At 51.5% G+C, this 18,558-nt stretch overlaps 2 protein-coding genes across 3 annotated transcripts in view; one reads left to right on the top strand and one right to left on the bottom strand.

Moving 5' to 3' along the window:
• The window catches only part of WIPF3 (WAS/WASL interacting protein family member 3), a 72,857-nt gene extending 72,578 nt beyond the window's left edge, over positions 1–279 (top strand). The window contains exon 9 of the mRNA XM_045827180.1: positions 145–279. Coding sequence (XP_045683136.1) covers positions 145–168 — 24 coding nt within the window. The 3' untranslated portion in view covers positions 169–279. The remainder of the gene's footprint in view (positions 1–144) is intronic.
• A 216-nt stretch (positions 280–495) lies between these two features.
• The window catches only part of SCRN1 (secernin 1), a 55,995-nt gene continuing 37,932 nt past the window's right edge, over positions 496–18,558 (bottom strand). Inside the window, exons 5-9 of one of the 2 annotated variants that reach the window (XM_045827183.1) lie at positions 16,428–16,622; positions 13,905–14,070; positions 8,386–8,566; positions 7,120–7,274; positions 496–613 (exon numbers count right to left, since the gene is read on the bottom strand). In XM_045827183.1, the coding sequence (XP_045683139.1) occupies positions 580–613; positions 7,120–7,274; positions 8,386–8,566; positions 13,905–14,070; positions 16,428–16,622 (731 nt within the window). In that variant the 3' untranslated portion in view covers positions 496–579. Of the gene's footprint in view, positions 614–3,352; positions 4,558–7,119; positions 7,275–8,385; positions 8,567–13,904; positions 14,071–16,427; positions 16,623–18,558 lie in introns of those variants that run through there. The other variant, XM_045827182.1, reaches the window with a different exon arrangement.

The raw sequence follows: 18,558 nt of genomic DNA, 5'->3' as shown, positions 1-18,558 counted from the left end.
TTCATCCCTTTCCCACCTGTGACCCCCTGGGTGCAATCAGCTCCTTGCATGTGAGGGAGGGCCTCCGTGCCCAGCCCCAGGGTGGGCCACCCGCGTGCGATGAGTCTTCTCACCGCACCTGGTCATGTCGTCGTGTTTCCACAGTTACCTCTGAAGACACTGCGGTGAGAAGACGGAGGAGGCCGGCGGCCTGCGCGCACCTGGGGCGCCCTCCGGGGGACAGGCCTGCCGGGAGACCGCGTCCGACCTCACCACACTCAAGCTGTAATTCAGCTGACATACAGGCTCTGAACGGAGCGTTTATTTATTGTACATACTTGGATTGCACAGGCTTGAAGTCAGTATCGTAGTCAACTTTTATTTTTTAAAAAAAACCACACTCACTGTTTCTCCCTTTTTAAACATGCCTCTCGGCACCCGTCCGTCAGCACAGAGAGCCCTGCCCCCCCCCCGCCCCCACAGGGTCCGTCCCGTGACTGTAAATACGCTCGCGGGCTGGCGCTTCCCGGGTTCGGAACCATTTTTAGAAGACGCCTTGGTTTGCGAGCAGTCCGAAGTCGCAGTGGCCCCCGCGGCTTCTCATTGGCATGATTTTATATTCTCAGCGCACACACTGCAGAATCAAACCAAATAATGCCTTATAAATGACACAGCTCAGAGAGACGAGTGTGTCCCCACACCCAGACAATGCCGCGCAGCCTCCAGCGGACGAGATGCAACGTCTCGTTCCCGTGTTGCAGTACAGGGAAATTTTTTTTTTTTTTTTGCTGCCTAATGTAAATATACCGAAAAGTCACGGCGGGAGCAGGCTTGGCCCTTTGGTGACTGAATGATCCCACAAGCAGCCAACGCTCTGTTTACAGTGGCCTTCATGCCCGAGTCCCCGAGACGTTTCCTCCTGTCCCTTCCAAGTTCCCAGCCCCGTCCTGGCAGCCAGGGTGAGTGGGGGGTGGAGCTTTATGAGATTTTGGTATTTTCCCTGCAAGTGAGAAACTTACATAACTCCTTATTAGAGTAAATTACTAATTCTATCTCGGAGGTCTCTTTTTTCTTCTCCCCCGAGTGCAGGATTTCTATGGCAAGATAAAATGTAGACCAAAACCTTATGAAATATCTGCCTCAAATACCTGGTGCCCCACCCCCAGCCCTGGGAAACCCGGAACCATCCGCCAGGCAAAACCCCAGCTCCCTTCTGAGCTGAACAATGTAACTGGTCTGAGAGCCCCTGGTCCCTGAGACGGGCACCTCTGGAGTGGGGGCGGGGGGAGGGAGTGGTGTCCAAGTTCAGCCAGCCCTGAACTCGGAGCCGGTCAGGACAGGCTCCGACAGCTGCTCACACCCTGGTCTGGAGCTGGCGAGGGAAGGGAGGCCTGCCTTCGCTCGCCGCCTGACCCCACACGCTCTGCATCCTTGGAGAGGGAGGCCGTGACAGCAGAGGGACAGAAAATAGAAGGAAACAGCCGGCTCCCTGGTCTGGTATCAGAAAAGCTGCAGATTCAAGGAGACCGGGGAGGGAGAGGCTGCAAGAGCGGTGCAAATGTTTCCTCTGGAGCCGGCCTCTCCTGCGCTCACGCCTCGAGGGCGTCACGCCCAGCCGAAGCCATCAGACACGGGAGACAGATCGGAGGGCTCTGGCAAACGCGTGACCATGACCGTGACCCCACACACCTGCCTGCAGCCTGCCGTGAAGACTAAAAGGCCACCCAGCGTTACGGCCGGGCTGCGTCCTTGCAGAGAGAAGTGCGTGAGCAAGGTCAAGTTCCCTTCTCGGGGGAGTAAATCAAGCCAAACTGTAACAGCTAAATCAGTGGAAAAGAAGTCTCCCCAGGGCACCAGCTCTGGGCATGGCTGGTTTGTTTCGCAGGCTCTGGAAGCTTTCCGAAAGGTCGGGATTTCTTTATTACGATGGCATCCACTCTGCCTCCCTCTCAGTTGGGCAAAACGATGACCGAGGATTTAACAACCAGGGGTAAGAAGGCCCTAGACAGAGGCAGTTCTGCCTGAGAGTGCTCTGCCTGCCCCCGGGGGGTGCTTACACCTCCGTGCTCTGCACCGCTGGGGTAGAAGTCAAAGATACAACGATTCAAGGACAGAGAGAAGGAAGGAGCAGAAAGCATACGTCGCAGTTAGGGAGGAATCTCGGGACGCGGGCGTTGCGTCTCTCCTGGAAACCTGCCCAAGTTCAGGCCCTTTGAACTCTCAGGACGCAGGGTGAGCCCTCGGCCGTGACGTCACCTCGCACGGAGACGCCCGAGTGCCAGGGCCCCACCCCCGATGGGACGCTGTCTCTGCCCCTGGGGACTCACAGGTGTTTTACATGTATTGACGTTCCCCCTGCAGACTCATCTCTCTGTACCTAATAAACTGTCGTAAGTGGAGATGCTTCCGGCCGTGTCCTTGAGGAAACCTGCCCGTGGTGACCAGTGCCGGGCTCAGGGTTCTCGGGGCTGGTTTCCTCGCCTGTAGCATGGAGGCATCACTCCGTGCCTGAGCACATGGTGGTGAAGATTCAGTGACGTAACACCCAAGCAAGCCCTTACCCCTGGGGTCCCAGAGGTCCCAGGAACGGGCCCGCCCCACACTCCACGGTACAGGCAGTTTGCCAATCCCTTCACCCAGCTCACCCCCTGCACCCACCGTTCTGCTTTCCATCTCTGTGAGTTTGACTACTCCCAGTACCTCGTACATGTGGAATTATACAATATTTGCCTATTTGAGACTCGCTGATTTCACCTAGCACGATGTCCTCGAGGTCCATCCATGTTGTAGCAGGCATCGGAATTTCCTTCCTCTTCAGGGCTGAATAATATTCCACTTTATATACACACCCCATTCTGCATATTCATTCATCTATTGATGCGTACGCTCTTTAATGACCTTTTGGCTTTCTGGAATAACACTGCTCTGAACATGGGTGTGCACGCATCTCTTTAAGAACATGCTTTGAATTCTTTTGGGTATGTACTCGAAAATGGGATTACTGGATTATACGCTAATTCTATTTGTAACTTTCTTGAAGAACCTCCATACTGTTTCCCATCCCAGCTCCGTTTGACATTCCCGCCAGCAATGTACAAGGGTTCCAATTCCTCCACATCCCCACCAACACTTACAATTTCCTGGTTTTTGATAGTAGCAGCCCGATGGGTGGGATCTCACTGTGGTTTTGTATTTACTTGTACAGTGAGTGTATCCACAGAAGGGCACAAAGACAGAGGAAACTGCCGAACTGACTGGGTTTTCTGAAGATTCGAGTCAGAAAAATGTATCCCCTTTCACACGTTTTCTGTGCTGTGAAGGATGCCCACCTTTACTCACGAGACACAGGACAGAAGAGGCCAGCAGACATTCATTTCCATATTTTTTTTTATTGTAAGCATGATGTATTGAGAGACAAGTCCAAGGGCAAGCACTGGATGGGGAAGTTATCTGGTTTTAGACACTTGTACAAAAGGCTGTGGCGTCTACGCGGTCAGTCCCCACGGAAGGAAATACACACTTTCCTTTGCATTACCCCCGCCCATAGCATTTCCCAGCTCACAGGCCTGACGTCTCACGACGTGGTCGCAGACATGTGCGTTCTCATCCCCCCCGAGAAATCCGCACGTGACATTTCGGGATGCTTGAAGTCCATCAGCTGAAAGCACATTCGACACAAACACAGGAGGGGAGCCGGGACCCAGGGCCCGGCGGGATGAAATGCCACAGCTGCAGGGAGGGCGTCCTGGCACAGCGTGTGCCTGGGACCTGCCGCCGCCCCCTTTCTACGAGAACGGCCAGCTGGCGGGTTCCCCTCCCGCTTCCCCCATACGCAGCCTCCCCAAAAGCTGAGAGCTCAGCGGAAGACCTTCCCCACAAATGACTGCAGGTGGTGGCTTCATAACAAGTGCACCGGTCCTACCTGGACCCAGCTTCCCTGCTGGGCCAGGCACAGCTGTGTCACACCTGTGCCACTGGGATGTCACACTTGGGATGACATCAGTGAGGGAGCAAAGTAGTTTGCCCGGTGGACAATTATGTTTTTATGCCGAATAATTCACCCGGTAGCGAAGGAACCTCACTGCTAATATCTAATAGGCAGCGTAGCCTGTAAGAAAGACTTTCTAACAATAACACTGTGCCTTATGTTATTGGGCACTAAAGAACCACCGTAATCGCAAGGACACCACCCTTCCTCTACCTAAAGTTCCACACCAGCTCCAAGCATGAAAGAGCACGCTACCTCTGCTTAGTTAATGCACGTTTCCTGGAGCCTCTGCCCCACCCCGTCCCTTAAGGGTCTGGGGGCCGTCGTCCTCTACGGTAAACCCCTTCTACTAGACGAGGCCCACTAGCCTAGGCCTGGTTATGGGGTGGGGGGGTGGGGGAGACGGTCTGTCCTTCACGGCCATGTCTTCCTCCTGCGCAAAGCATGCATGGCACCACCCCTCCCCCCAAGTCTTGATGCGCACACACACGGCATTCTAGGACGCTATTTACACGCTGACCTTTAAACGTTGTTTTCATAGTTCATCTTGAATGTTCACTTTCTCCGTATTGCCTTTAGAAAAGCAGTCCCTGGTCAAGAAAGTGTCCACATCACGATACGCATTTTTCAGAAGCAGAGTCTGTCCGGAGCATTTATAAACGAACGTTCCTGCCCCCCGGCCAGCCTGCTCAAATCCAACAGCGTGCTTCAAGCTGCTGATGTAAGTCGACAAAAGTCACTGGAAGTGACTGTGGCTGCATCAGCAGATTCTCCGCTCTCTGCTTGTCCTTCCCGACGTACAAAGAATCTGTCCACTGCTATTGCTAGGTTTGCCTATACATACACACCACCTCTCGGGTGGATGGAAGCACCCCAGCCTTGTTTAACTTGGGCCAGGCTGCTGTGCCCTCTAGTGGTAACACGGGGGCATCACAATTGTGCTGTACCGCTTTAGCCCAGCCGACTCCCAGTTAGCCTTGGCCCTCCTGGGAAGTGCGGGGCTAAGGTCAACGCCCCCTCACAGAAGCAGCCATTGTGTTTCTCACCGCTCAATCAGGTTGGCTGGGTTCCCCGTGACCTTGGGCCCATAATAATAAGAGCAGGCCTCCGTGTAATCCATTCTCCCTGGATTCCTTCTGGTCAAACCCCTGATCACCTCGGGTATCACAGACTTGTCAGGTCCGATAAAATGTTCCCATAGCAGGGGGAGGTGACAGCTCGCTGTGACATTTAGAGTGGCTTTCTGCATCCTCTCGTTTTAGACAGCCACTCTGGAGCTGGGCCTAGGAGGGGATGAGGCGCCTACCTCATTCTGGAACCCCGCCCTTCCCCTGGCGGACAGACACTCAGGATGGCAGCTCCCCACAGGAGGGGACCCTAAGTTCATCCACAGCGAAAACCCAAACCGGGACGAGAGTCTCAGCGACTACAGGCCCCCACAAGTGGCTGCTGTGACCTTCGTCAGCTCAGACAGCCTTCCTAGCCCTCAGCACTGGCAGCCAGTCATTTTCCAGACAGAACTGGCCGGACTGCCCGGCAGCAAGCTCCTGGTTCCAGCAAGCTCCGGGCGCACTCACGCCTACGCTCTCACAGGGGAGCTGGCAGGAAAAAAGGTTTGTTCCGGCATAAGCTGTGACCCTCAGGGTGCACATGCGCGTGTGGGACCCACGTCCCTTCCAGGTCCCGTGGGCACTGACACACTGCTTCTGAGCAGGAGTCACTGGGAGTGGTGAAGCTGCTGCCTCCCACTCGCTGGTGTGCTAACACACTCTTCCCTTAATCGTCTCTGCCCCTTTAAATTCCAAGAGTGGCTGAGAGTCTCAGTAGCTGGAGGTCAGCCGGCCCCCCACCCCCTGCCCAATTCAGCCACCCTCTGAGGGCAGCCACTGGAGCATGCGGTGTGTGTGGGGGGGGGCGGGGGGGTAAAGGGAAGGACCAGGGAAAGCCAGGTGCTCCCCATGCAGATTTCTGGGATGTTACAGGCTGGGCCTGAAGGGCGGGGGCTGGACTGTCACCCTGGAGCGAAATGCTTCTGCATCCATCTGTCGCCTTCGCGCCCTCTGGGTCCCCAGCGCTGAGCCCATCTGGCCTTCCTCGCACGCTCCTCCGTGCCCCGGTGGTGAGTCAAATCCTTCATGCACACACGACACGGGGCCCCCGTCGCTTTAATTAAAGTCTCTGCTGAGATAATGCTGCGGCTGCAAAGGTTCCAGCTACTTGAACGAGACCCGAAGCACTCAGAAGTCTCTCCTTCCCTTTTCCTCATTCACTGAGAGCTCCGTAGCTTTGGGAGGTGGAACTACACCGCAGGGGCATTTAATTAACCCTAAACTAGACGGCAGTAAGCAGGCCCGGACCCGTTTCTACAGGAGGCCTCACCCACGTGGCGGGCGTGCTCGCAGCAGGGCGAGCCGGGTGCCTTTGGGGGACCCACTCAGGGTGGTCACAGGCCGGGCTGCCCCTGACAGTCTAGAGTGGGCCGGTTCCAGCGGGCATGGAGGACCGGCTCTCCCGCACGTGGAAGCGGTCTGTGCGTCCACGGCACACGAGACGGGTTCTGGAGGATCCCCTGCCCCCACTGGCCGTGCCCCTCGGAAGACACATCTGGAGACATTCTGCACTAGGGACCTGCACTCCAGTGGAGGGAGGCCGGGAAGCCGCTCCCTCGAACACACGCAAGACCCTGGGCCAGACAAAGAAGTGCCTCTTGTTAACATGAAAGAAACGGTTACTGAGAGAAAGAGTAAGACTTCAAAAGACTCTGCTTTCCCACGCACTCAGCACTGCGGGGCCGGCCTTTCAAGGCCCGAGGAACCCTCATCCTCCCCCGAGAAGGCTAATGGGCCCATGGTCACCGGAACACAATGACAGCAGCTTAAAACCCGTAGGATTAGTCCTACTTAGTCCTACGGCCGAGCAGCAGGTGCGCGGGGCGCCTGTCACACCACGGAGGAAGGGGACCATGGGGCGGAGGGGACGCTGTGAGATTCTGGGCAGAACATGAGTTCACAGTTGGGTTTGGCTTCGGACAAGGTGACCGCAGCAGAACTTTCTCGTTTTACTCAGACAGGAGAGCGGTTTGTTTTGCTGGTAATTTAGTAAGGTGGGAAACTTTAAATAAGAAGGGGGAAGGGAGCGCTTACTTCACTCACTTAAAGAACTTGATCTCCGTGTCCACACAGTCATAGAAAAGGTCCCCCACCTCGGCGGGGTCCGGGGGCTCCGAGCTGGCCAGGATCTCTTCCATCGCCTCCAGGCCTTGCTGCTCCAGGCCCAGCATGGTCTTCCTCAGCTTGCGACCTTGCTCCTGAGGAAGGACAACAGTGGGGGCGGGGGACTCACTGCACTGACTGAAGCTTCGGCTGGGGCAGGGGGTGTGCCCTTTGAAGAATAACTTCTTTCTCACCGGAGACCTGAGAATCTTTCTCTTATTGTCATAAGATGCATCTACCATAAAGTCCACCACGGGACCCATTTTTCATGGCCTGTGTCCGGGCATTAAGTACATTCACACTGTTGTGCAGCCCTAACCCTTTCCAGAACTGTTTTGAAGAATCAGTTCTTTGGTTTTTGGGTTTTTTTAATCCTCACCCAAGGACATTTTTTCTTTCATTGCTTTTAGAGAGAGGAAGGGAGAGAGGAAGGGAAGAGAGAAACATTAATTGGTTGCCTTCCACACATACCAGGACCAGGGATCGTATGCTCCTGGACCAGGGATGGAACCCGAAACCTTCCAATTACGGGACAACACTCCGACCAACTGAGCCACACAGGCCAGCGTTGAAGAATTCAGTTTTTTAAAACAACGTCTTTAAAGTGTTGCCATCATGTGCAATTTTTGTACCCCCAAAAGTATTCAAAAAATTGTAAAGAGCAGAAAAGCAGTTGTCCCAACTAGAAGTGAGTATTTCAATAATTCCTAGGTAAACAGAAATGAAGGAGAACTACTCTTAGCCCACTGGGCTCTAGGATAACATCAAAAGTATAGGCTTTGCTCACCCTGGCTGGCGTAGCTCAGTGGATTGAGCGCGGGCTGCGAACCAAAGTACGCAGGTTCAATTCCCAGTCAGGGCACATGCCTGGGTTGCAGGCCACGGCCCCCAGCAACCACACATTGATGTTTCTCTCTCTCTCTCTCTCTTTCTTTCTCCCTCCCTTCCCTCTCTAAAAATAAATAAATAAAAATCTTTTTAAAAAAAAGCATAGGCTTTGTTTTGCTTCATTCAGTTTCTTTCAAGAGACGGGGTGGGAAAACTGACACCCGCATTCTGGGAAGGGCCCTGGGAGCCCGGACTTTGGGAGGAGACGTGTGGGAGAGGAGGGAACGGTGAGCTGGGTCACCACTCCACCCCCCACCCCACCCCCCCTCCTCTCTCACTGACCCCACCCCCCCGCCCCGGGCCTGCCCCCAGACTCACCTGGTCACTGGCGATGACAGCACGTGCCCACTCGTGGGCCTTGTACAGTTCGTGCCGACGGTCGGGTCTCTCCTGGAACCGAGGCTCCTTTTTGGCAGGGTCCTCGTCCCCGAAGCAGGGAGACTGTACTTTGGGGACGGGTTTTACATCATCGACAAAGATGAAAGGCTTGAAAATGGACCTGGAGAGAGAAAGGAGAGGTGCTTCAGCCAGACGGGGGACGCCCGGACGCTGTCCCTTCACTCCGCAGACACGTCCTGAGCCGACTCCCGGCAGGCAGGTGGGTGCGGGGTGGTGGCACGTGGTGAGTGGTGGGCGGGTACGTGCGGAAGAGACACAACTGTGCAGCTTCGTAAACATTTCAGTGACTCTAACTGCCCTTACAAGCTGCCATTCCTCCTGTTTACGGTGAGGAGACATCTGAACAGACCTGCTTTGCTCTGGGAAAACCATTTGCCAGGCTCCTCCGGTTAAATGGGTGGCGCAATGGGTCCTCTGTTTCAGCTGGAAGGAGGGTGCCTCTCTCTACCACCGTTTGCTGCAGAGTGAGACCCCACCTTGCTCTCTACTTTTTTTTTAGGTTCTACCTTATTTGAAAAAATTTGAAATATCTCTGACACACTCGGGGAGGGAACAGATTAACAGAGATGAGACACAAGGTCCCCAGGGGCCCTGGCCAGGTGTCTCAGTCGGTTGTTGGAGCATCGTCCGGTACGCCGAGAGGCTGCAGGTTCAATGGTCAGTGTGCATCCGTGAGGTAGCCAGTCGATGTTTCTGTCTCTCCTCTCTCCCTCCCCCTCCCTCTCCACACCCACCACCCCAGGCAGGAGCAGCACACAAGGCCCCGCTGGGATCAATACGCTAAACTTGGAGCTGATGGGGAAAGAATCTAGAATAACCAGTTCCTCTGAACCGCGGGTGTCCCTCTGGCTCATCTACTGGTCATTCCGGCTTCTCTCCCATCATTTAGCCAAACTCACATCTGCATGCAGAGCCATCGGTGAAGGACATTCCCACATAGAAGCAGTGCTTTTGGAGCATGGGACAACCTTAGCGCTGGTTCCCAATGCTCGGGGCAGTTTTGAGAAGTCAAAAATGTAGGGTAGGAGAGAGGAGAAAGTTGGTGCTGGAAGAATTCAGATTGAATTGGAGGGGGGGGCGCTATCTGCACCTGGTGTATGTCCACGCAGGTTCTCTGTGCCTAGCTGTGGCATCTGAGGCCCATAATGTCATCTCCAGTAACAGACAGGTGCCACTCGTCCCTAACAGCTGGACTAAACACATGAGACAGTGTCAGCTGATCCAGTGTAGCCTCTCCAGCTTAGTGCACTGGGGGGAGAGAGGAAACCACACACACACACACACACACACACACACACACACACACACACGTCCCTTGCATCTCCCCAGCTCCTTGCCACTAGAGTATGTCAAATGCCCTATTTTCCTAGGACTTTTCTCCTATTTTCTATTTCTTTTTTAATATATTTTCTTTATTAGGCTATTACAGTTGTCCCATTTTCCCCCATTTATTTCCCTCCACCCTGCACACCCCATCCCACCTGCTTCCCGCCCCCACTTTAGTTCCTGTCCATGGGTCATACATGTAAGTTCTTTGGCTTCTCCATTTCCTATACTATTCGTAACCACCACCACCACCCCCACCGTCTATTTTCTACCTACCATTTGCTACTTATTCCCTGTACCTTTTCCCCCTCTCTTCTCCTCCCACTCCCCCACTGATAACCCTCTATGTGATCTCCATTTCTGTGGTTCTGTTCTAGTTATTTGCTCAGTTTGTTGTTATTTTTTAGGTGCAGTTGATAGTTGTGCTTGTTGTCATTTTACTGTTTTTTATCTTCTTTTTCTTAGATAAGTTCCTTTAACATTTCACATAATAAGGGCTTGGTGATGATGAGCTCCTTTAACTTGACCTTATCTGGGAAGCACTTTATCTGCCCTTCCATTCTAAATGATAGCTTTGCTGGATAGAATAATCTTGGATGTAGGTCCTTGCCTTTCATGACTTTGAATACTTCTTTCCAGCCCCTTCTTGCCTGCAAGGTTTCTTTTGAGAAATCAGCTGATAGTCTAATAGGGACTCCTTTGTAGGTAACTTTCTCCTGTTCTCTTGCTGCCTTTGAGATTCTCTCCTTATCTTTAATCTTAGGTAATGTAATAATGATGTGCCTTGGTGTGTGCTTCCTTGGGTCCAACTACTTTGAGACTCTCTGAGCTTCCTGGAAGTCCATTTCCATTGCCAGATTGGGGAAGTTCTCCTTCATTACTTTTTGAAATAGGTTTTCCATTTCTTGCTCTTCCTCTTCTCCTTCTGGCACCCCTATGATTCGGACATTGGTACATTTAAAGATGTCCTGGAGGTTCCTAAGCCTCTCCTCGTTGTTTTGAATTCTTGTTTCTTTATTCTGTTCTGGTTGACTGTTTATTTCTTCCTTCTGCTCCAAACCATTGGTTTGAGTCCCAGTTTCCTTCCTGTCACTGTTGGTTCCCTACACACTTTCCTTTATTTCACCTTTCATAGCCTTTGTTTTTTCCTCTATATTGGAACCATACTCAACCACTTCTGTGAGCATCCTGATTACCAGTGTTTTGAACTCTGCATCTGATAGGTTGGCTACCTCTTCATCGCTTAGTTGTATTTTTTCTGGAGCTTTGATCTGTTCCTTTTATTTGGGCCTTTTTTTGTCTTGGTGCACCAGTGACGTAGTGAGGGGCGGAGCCTTAGGTGTTCAAGAGGGCAGAGCAACTCGCGTGGCTACGTAGTAATGCTATATGTGGGGGAGGGGTTGAGAGGGAACTGTGCCACCTGCTCAGCTCTCTGCCGGCTTTCAGCCACTTCCCCCACTACCCACAACCAAACTGGGCCCTTCTCATGCTGATTCCCGGGTGGGTGGGCTTGCGTGCATTCTAGGACCCTGTAGGTCTCTCCAACGGAGCCTCCTGTGAAGCTGCGAGTTTCTCCTGCTGCCGCCTCAACCCCCACAGGTGTTTTCAGTCAGAGGTTTGCGGCTTTATTGCCCCACGCCGGAGCCCTGGGTTGTGTGGTCTGTCTCGCTCCCTGGTTGTTGCTCCTGATTTACGTGCATGCGAATGTGGGACCCCCCCGGTCCTCCAGCCGCCACCTTGCCGCAAGTTCTCTCCGCCCAGCTGCCCGTCTCCACTGCTCCTACAGGTCTGGATGAATGCTTCTTCTTTAATTCCTAGGTTGTTGGACTTCCACACAGTTCGATGTTCTGTCAGTTCTGGTTGTTTTTTGTTTTTAAACTTGTCGTCCTTTTTGGTTGTGCGAGGAGGCACAGTGTGTCTACCTACGCCTCCATCTTGGCTGGACATCTATTTTCTATTTCATAGGTTGAAGTACATGGCCTAATACTATTAGGGGGAATGGGTTGGGAAATAATCTTCTAATATTTAAAATGGAAAATATTTAAATTCGCTCCCTTTCTTGGATTATCCATCCTGCATGTTGAGCATGTGTGTGTTTTCCCAGAGCCCCGGTTCACGGTGTCTGCCAGTTGCTGTGATGTAAATACACCCCCTGAGGCCCATTCCGAGCTGCCAATGGGACCTCACCGAGCTCTCAGTCGGGAAGGATCGCCGTAGTCAGCTCTCACCGGCTCTGCTGCGCTGTGGGACTCTGGCTTTTACAGTCTCCAAGTGCAAAGGGGCCTCCATTCCCTTCTCTCTCTGAGTTTTCACATCAGTGAAGCTTAAGCAACGACTGGCTTCTAACTGGGAAGTGGTCTCCAGAGGTCAGACCAATGCACAAAAGCCAGTCGGAGTCACTATAGAGGTGATGGAGGCACCAGCTGACTCAACAAAGTACTGGTAAGATGGGATTTGCTTTTTTGATAAATTAATTAAAGGTCTTTTGCATCTCCCTCTAGCCCTCGAACTTCAACTTCTGGACCTCCTTCCAACTCTCAGGCTTACCTAGTGCCTGGTACTTGCTAGGAGGCAGGGGAGGAAAGTAAGGGAGAGAAGGAGGAGAGAAAAGGGAATGTGAGAACGAGTTGTTTTAGGAGAAGGATCCATAATTAATGCGGTGAGCAAAGGGGAGAGAAGTGGCGGAGTGGAGCAAGCAGCAGTCAGACCGCGTCCTCTGGTCCCTGACGTGACTGGGAGGGGCGAGCCAGGCAGTCCCGCCCTCTGATTGGGATCTTCCTCGAGTGCCCTGCTCTGACACCGCTTCCCCAACACGCCTCTCTCGTGTTCTCAGCACGAACAGAAGCCACCACACTGCCCCTGATCTCACTACTGAAAACCCCAAGAGTAGGTAGGGATGCTTCCCGCTGACAAAAGACAAAATGTAGAACACGGCCAATGACAGAGAAACACGGAAATGTTGAAACAAAATAATCTTCTGACAGCTCCGCAGTCAGAGCAGGAAACACAGCTCACTGAACCCAGAAGATAAAAACAAACACCTTCCGGAAAGCTCCTGATCTTCTTAAAGGCCTTCCTGGTTAGCGTGACCCCTGGATAATCTGCTGTTAAAGTTACTTGAAATCTTAGATTTTAAATATCCGAAGGCTATGTCCCAACCCATTTCTCTCACTGTATTAGGCCGTGCACTTCAGCCTAGGAAGCAGCGTCCCTTTATCTTAGGGCCCCAGCGTCACAAAGGCCTGCCTTCCAAGCACCGGGAGAGCAGGCACCTGGCACCGGGAGAAGGGGGGCTGGCACAGCCGCTCTTCGGTTCAACCCACTCCTTCAAAGGCTCCTGCTCCCTAAAGACCAGGCCCCAGACATTGGCAGAGCATTCCAGCTGCCCCCAACGCCCCCATGTACCCCCATGGGCCAGCGACACGTGCTCACCAAGAGGCCTTTGAGCCACCAGCACTGGGAGATGAGCTTCCATGCCTCTGTGCGTTCGCACATGCTGTTCCCTCTACCCAGGACGTCTTTCCTGCTCTTTGTCCCTCCCAAACTCCTACTCTTCCGACAACGCCCCGTGCTCAAGAGTCCTTTCCTCTGCGAAGTGTTCCCCTCGGTCATCTCCTTCGCGCCACCTCTTCCCTTATACGCATTTGGTCTCTAGTACGCAAGAAGTACTGCCGCTCTGCTGAAGTTCATAGGCAGAAAGCAACCCCTTAAAATACAGTGTGCACTTGAAGTTGCTCCCATGGGCTTTGTCCCCTGACTCAGAGGCAGTGGTTGTTTTGAGAAACCCTGGGCACTCCTGTAATCTGTCTGTCTCGCGTCTGGTTGGGCTTTGCATCCCCCACGGACATCGCCATGCCTAGCCCATGACAGATACTCTGTATGTGTTTGCCGAATTTAAAACCACTGGATTCCGTGATTGTGATGAATGCCATGTGACTAAAGCCTAGAACACCCCTTACTCCAAGCTCTTGGTGCTGTGCTGGCCACAGCGAGGCCGACTAGACACTGTGACTCGGCTGTGCAAGAAGCAGTGCAGGAACCCCGTGCACGCTTGGACGGGCTTTCGGGGGTAGCTTGTGCTTTCTGCTTACAGGACTGTGTCTCAGGCGCACCTGGAAGGGTCTGGGGTCCCAGTGAAATAGTGGATGCACGGTGAGCTTCGGCTCTGGGGCAGGACGGACACCGCGCTGGCTGTGGTGAGGAAAGACTCGGAGTCTATGCAGACGCCACTGGCTTTGTCCCGTAAGATGTCAATCATAGTCTGCACACTGATGCTTTCTGGAAAGAGAGGTCAGGGGAGATGTCACTGTGGCAGGCTGCGAACCCAAATCCATCCAGTCCTTTCCCTTTTTTGGTACCAGAACTCCTGAATTATATCTGGGAACACAACTACCTAATTACAGACTGTATTTCCCAGCTTCCCTGGTGGCTAGGTGTGGCCGTGGGGCAAATCCTGACCAATGGGAGGCGAGCAGAAATGATGTGCACGACTTCCTTTTCACATCCATAAAAAGGGAAGCTTGCCCTTCGCTCTCCTTTGCTCCCTTCCTTGCTGGCTGGCAGATGCCAGCAGGTGGGTCCCAAATGGAAGCCATGTGTTGAGCAGGGTAACCTGCCAGCCCCGGACCATCCAAGTACATCTGGATTATCCCGTGGGAGAGAAATATACTTCCATTTCCTTTAAGCCACAGTATTCCAGGGTCTTTTGGATCCAGCACTTAGCAATACCTCAGCCAGCACAGTAACACAAGAGAAGGACACCCATGAGAAGGCACATGCAATCCATGCACAGCCCACCCCCAAGTTCAAGCGCGCTCACACACCCTTACTGGTTAGACCCACTGCTATATTTGGCAAATGACCTCTCTGCAGGGGAAAATGTGGACAGGGAGGTATTTAGAACAGTCAGAGTCCTTACAACTCTGGGCTCTGACTGCAGCTAGATAAACAAATCCTCAATCCCAGTTCTACTTTTTCTCCCTCTGGTTACAATTCATTCAAACATGATTCTTTCCACCTGTGTTCCCAAAGATGGCATCAAAGCATCTCTCAGGGAGAAGGTACCTTAACGCTCACTAGCACGACTCCCTCCTCTTTGTAAATCTCTAACAGGGTGTCAAGCTTTTGCAATCTCTGGGCCACACTGGAAGAAGAAGAGTTGTCTTGGGCCACGCATGAAATACGCAAACACTAACGAAAACTGATGAGCAAAAAAAAAAAAAGGTTTTTAAGTAAATTTACGATCTTGTGGCGGGCTGTATTCATAGCCAGGCCAGGCCTCATGCAGCCCATGGAGCCACACGGACAGCCCTGAACGTGTCACTGCTAAAAATATCAACAGTAAGTCCTTGCTTTCTTCACCTACCTTCTGCTCAAATTTCATCATTGTCTCACATGTGAGGTTATTGATCTGAATCAGGATCCAATAAGTTGATGGTGTCTCTTAAACCTGTCTTAGACTCTGCCTGTCATGAATCCCACTGACATTTTACTTGCTGGACCATTCCTCCTGTACAGTGTCCCGGTCTGACCTCTGCAGCTGGCACCCCCACGGCCCTATTTGATCTGTTTACCCATTCTGTGTGTTCACTGCAAACTAGTGGCTAGACGTGCGGGCGTCATCAGATTTGGGTTTGATGTTTCAGCAGGACAGCTTCCTACTTGGCATTACATACTTTCATCGAGCAACTTTTTTAGATTAAAACTTTGAGGGGGTTTTTTTTTGAGTTCCCATTTTAAATTATTTATAGATACTTTTGTACCTTCTTGCCCAGAATATACTCATTAAGTTCTATAGCAAAAGTCTCAAAATGTTCTCCTAGATTAAGGCCTAGCAAACTCTTTCTTAAAGAACCACATAAATATTTTAGGCTCATGGGCCATACAATCTCCGTGGTAACTCACCTGTTGTAACTGCTCACCTCTGCCCCGGTGGCACAGAAGCGGCCAGAAATCAACAGGTGTGGCTGCATTCTGATAAAATGTTAGTTACAAAACAGGTGGCTGATGGCAGGTCATAGTTTGCTGACCCCTATTCTAAATGATCAAAGGCTTGACTTTACAAAACACATGTCTATCGCTAGCAAATACAAAATGTGGCCATTCAGGTTCATGTGGAAGGGTTTCCACTCTGGCACAAAAGTAACAAGCTATCCAATCAGTACATTTGCTGCGATAATTGGGTGGGAGACAGAGGGCTCATGGAGAAAATTCAATTCCACAGTTAATATTCAATTCAGTTAATAAACGTTCACGGAACACAGGACTACAACACGCATCACAAGGAGATCCTAAGAGGAGTAAAAGACAACACCCCTGCCCTCGAGGCCCCGCAGGCTAACGGGAGGAGAGAATCAGAGGGAAGTTAAGTCAAATACACAAATGCCGAGGTGTCAGAGTGGTTGCAACAAGTATCACAACGGCAGCAGGAAGCTCCATGGATGAGAAAGCACCGTGTAAGGATAAATGCAAGCTGTCGTCTCGCCTGAACCTCAAAGACTTTAGCACGAGTTGGTCTCTGTACATGATGTCTCTTCTCCCCTCCCCCTCTTCACTGGCCCTGAGTTCAGACGAGCTCTCTACAACAGCTGCGGGACAAAAGGTCTGAGAGGGAGAACCGTGAGGGATGAACTCACCTTCTTGCTTTTCCAAGCTGTCTTTGCCTGCACAGCAGTGTGGATGGTCATCGGCTGGAGAAAAAACTTCGGAAAAATTGAACTCGTCCTCTCCCGTCCACCAGCCTTGACTCTGGGCATAACTCCGGAGCTCAGGATGCTCTGCGTCAATCTTAGTGGTGAGCGAAAGCTGATTGCAAATGCACTTGACTCCCTCTGCAGAGAGTACACGGCCCAGTCAGCTGGAAATACACTCACAAAGACGGAACAAAGACATGGAAATTTACAGGGAACCTCTCCCCGGCAACCTGACTTTAACCACGGGGATGAAACAAGTTCCATTTTTGGAGACAGCAACAGATGAGCCTTGTTCCTCTTCTGAGAAGCTCTCCCAGAAGGTCTGACCCATCCTGACCGGCATTATCACTTTGTAAATGAGCAATGGTCACTTGATCTTTAATTCGTAGTCAAAAGGAAACCCTTCCTTCTGGCTACGTAAACCCCAAGCACTTACTACTTACAAGCAAAGTGAAAGGGCCTTTGAAAGAGGCATTGAGCTACTAACAGGACTTGTGAATGTAGCAACTGTAGAGAATCTTCCTCCCCAGTTGAGTCTTGCTCTACCCAAAGAGCGCCGTACAGCACCACCCTCTGCGTATAAATACAAATATGATACTCCTTCATTCAACCACTTTTTCAGGTCCCAACATGTAGACAAACATAGTGACGCTGATCATGGATAGCTTTAAAATAACAGAATTCACCTGGGAATAGATGTGTGTCACGTGTGCACGGGAGAGAAATCCATGGGAATTTTTTTCTCATAAAAATATAGTAAGTGTAGCTAAGGACGTGTGGAGTCAGACACACCTGCCTTCTGAATACACTGCACCTTGAAGGATGAGTGTTGAGGGACCAGTCCCCCTGGGTGCTGGAAGCCTTGCCTTGCTGTGGCTTCTCCAAAGCCTGAGCGAGGACACCCTGGCCCTCAAGCTTCAAGATGACGTCCAGCTCAATACAGAGTTATCACTTGTAGCTCAAAACATGTATTCACAGTTGCTGCTGCTTCCAGGGAGCACGCTGATCTTCTAAATTCTCAGAGAATGAAGTAGGGAGAGAGAGAGAGAGCACCCAGCCTTCAAGCTGCAGTAAAGCCCTTCCTGCCTGCACCCAGCTCCTGGGGGCGGGGGCAGGGCGGGACTGAGTTCTTATCTTGTAGCCTCTCAGCCTCGCTGGTGAACTCTTCCATGGTAGGCTTTCCTGGCTGAGGTCCTTTGCCATCCATTTTTTCAGGGGACACCGTAAGTGTGAAACTATTTATTTTAATGAAAATAAAAAATAGCTTTGGCCTAAATACGTGATTTTAAAAATATTTTAAAATATTTTTTAAAATTTATTTTTAGAGAGAGGAGAAGAGAGGGAGAGAGAGGGAGAGAAACATCAATGCATGGATTGGTTGCCTCTCACATGCCCCCAACCGGGGACCTGGCCCGCAGCCCAGGTACATGCCGTGACTGGGCCTCAAACCAGCAACCTTTCCGTTTACAGACCAGCACTCAGTCCACTGAACCACACCAGTCAGGGCAATAAGTGATTTTGACATTATCCGCACTAAGATATATTTTAAGTCTTATAAATAACTCCACAAACGTTATATGCCTAGAGGACTGATTTATAATAGACATTTGCTTTCAAGAATGCTAGCATTTGGGAGTCAGAGTTCATTCAATCCTGCCGCAACCACACCACTGCTGAGATTAGAGGACATGAAATCAATGAGTCCAGGAATGGCTAGGGATTTTCTCTAAAGATTTTATTTATTTCTTTTTAGAGAGACGAAGAGGGAAGAAGAAAGACAGGGAGAGAAACATCGATCGTTTGCCTTTCACACACACTCCCGACAGGAGACCAAACCCACAGCCCAGGCATGTGCCCTGACAGGGAATCAAAGTGGCGACCTTTCGATTTGCGGGATGACACCCAGCCAACTGAGCCACACCAGTCAGAGCTGGGTTTTTTTAAATTTAATTATTCAGTGAAAGACAACATTCGTTTTGATGAGGTGGGTTTTTAAGCTGTATTTAGAAGTGAGACTAAGCTTTTGAAGTGCAGTTATAGATCAAAAAGTTTTACATTCTCCCTAAAAACAACA

The sequence above is a fragment of the Phyllostomus hastatus genome, unplaced genomic scaffold (genome assembly GCF_019186645.2).
Source record: "Phyllostomus hastatus isolate PE091 unplaced genomic scaffold, TTU_PhHast_1.1 phas_scaffold_78, whole genome shotgun sequence".
In the NCBI taxonomy this organism is placed as follows: Eukaryota; Metazoa; Chordata; class Mammalia; order Chiroptera; family Phyllostomidae; genus Phyllostomus; species Phyllostomus hastatus.
This window is presented reverse-complemented; position numbering and strand designations above follow the sequence as displayed.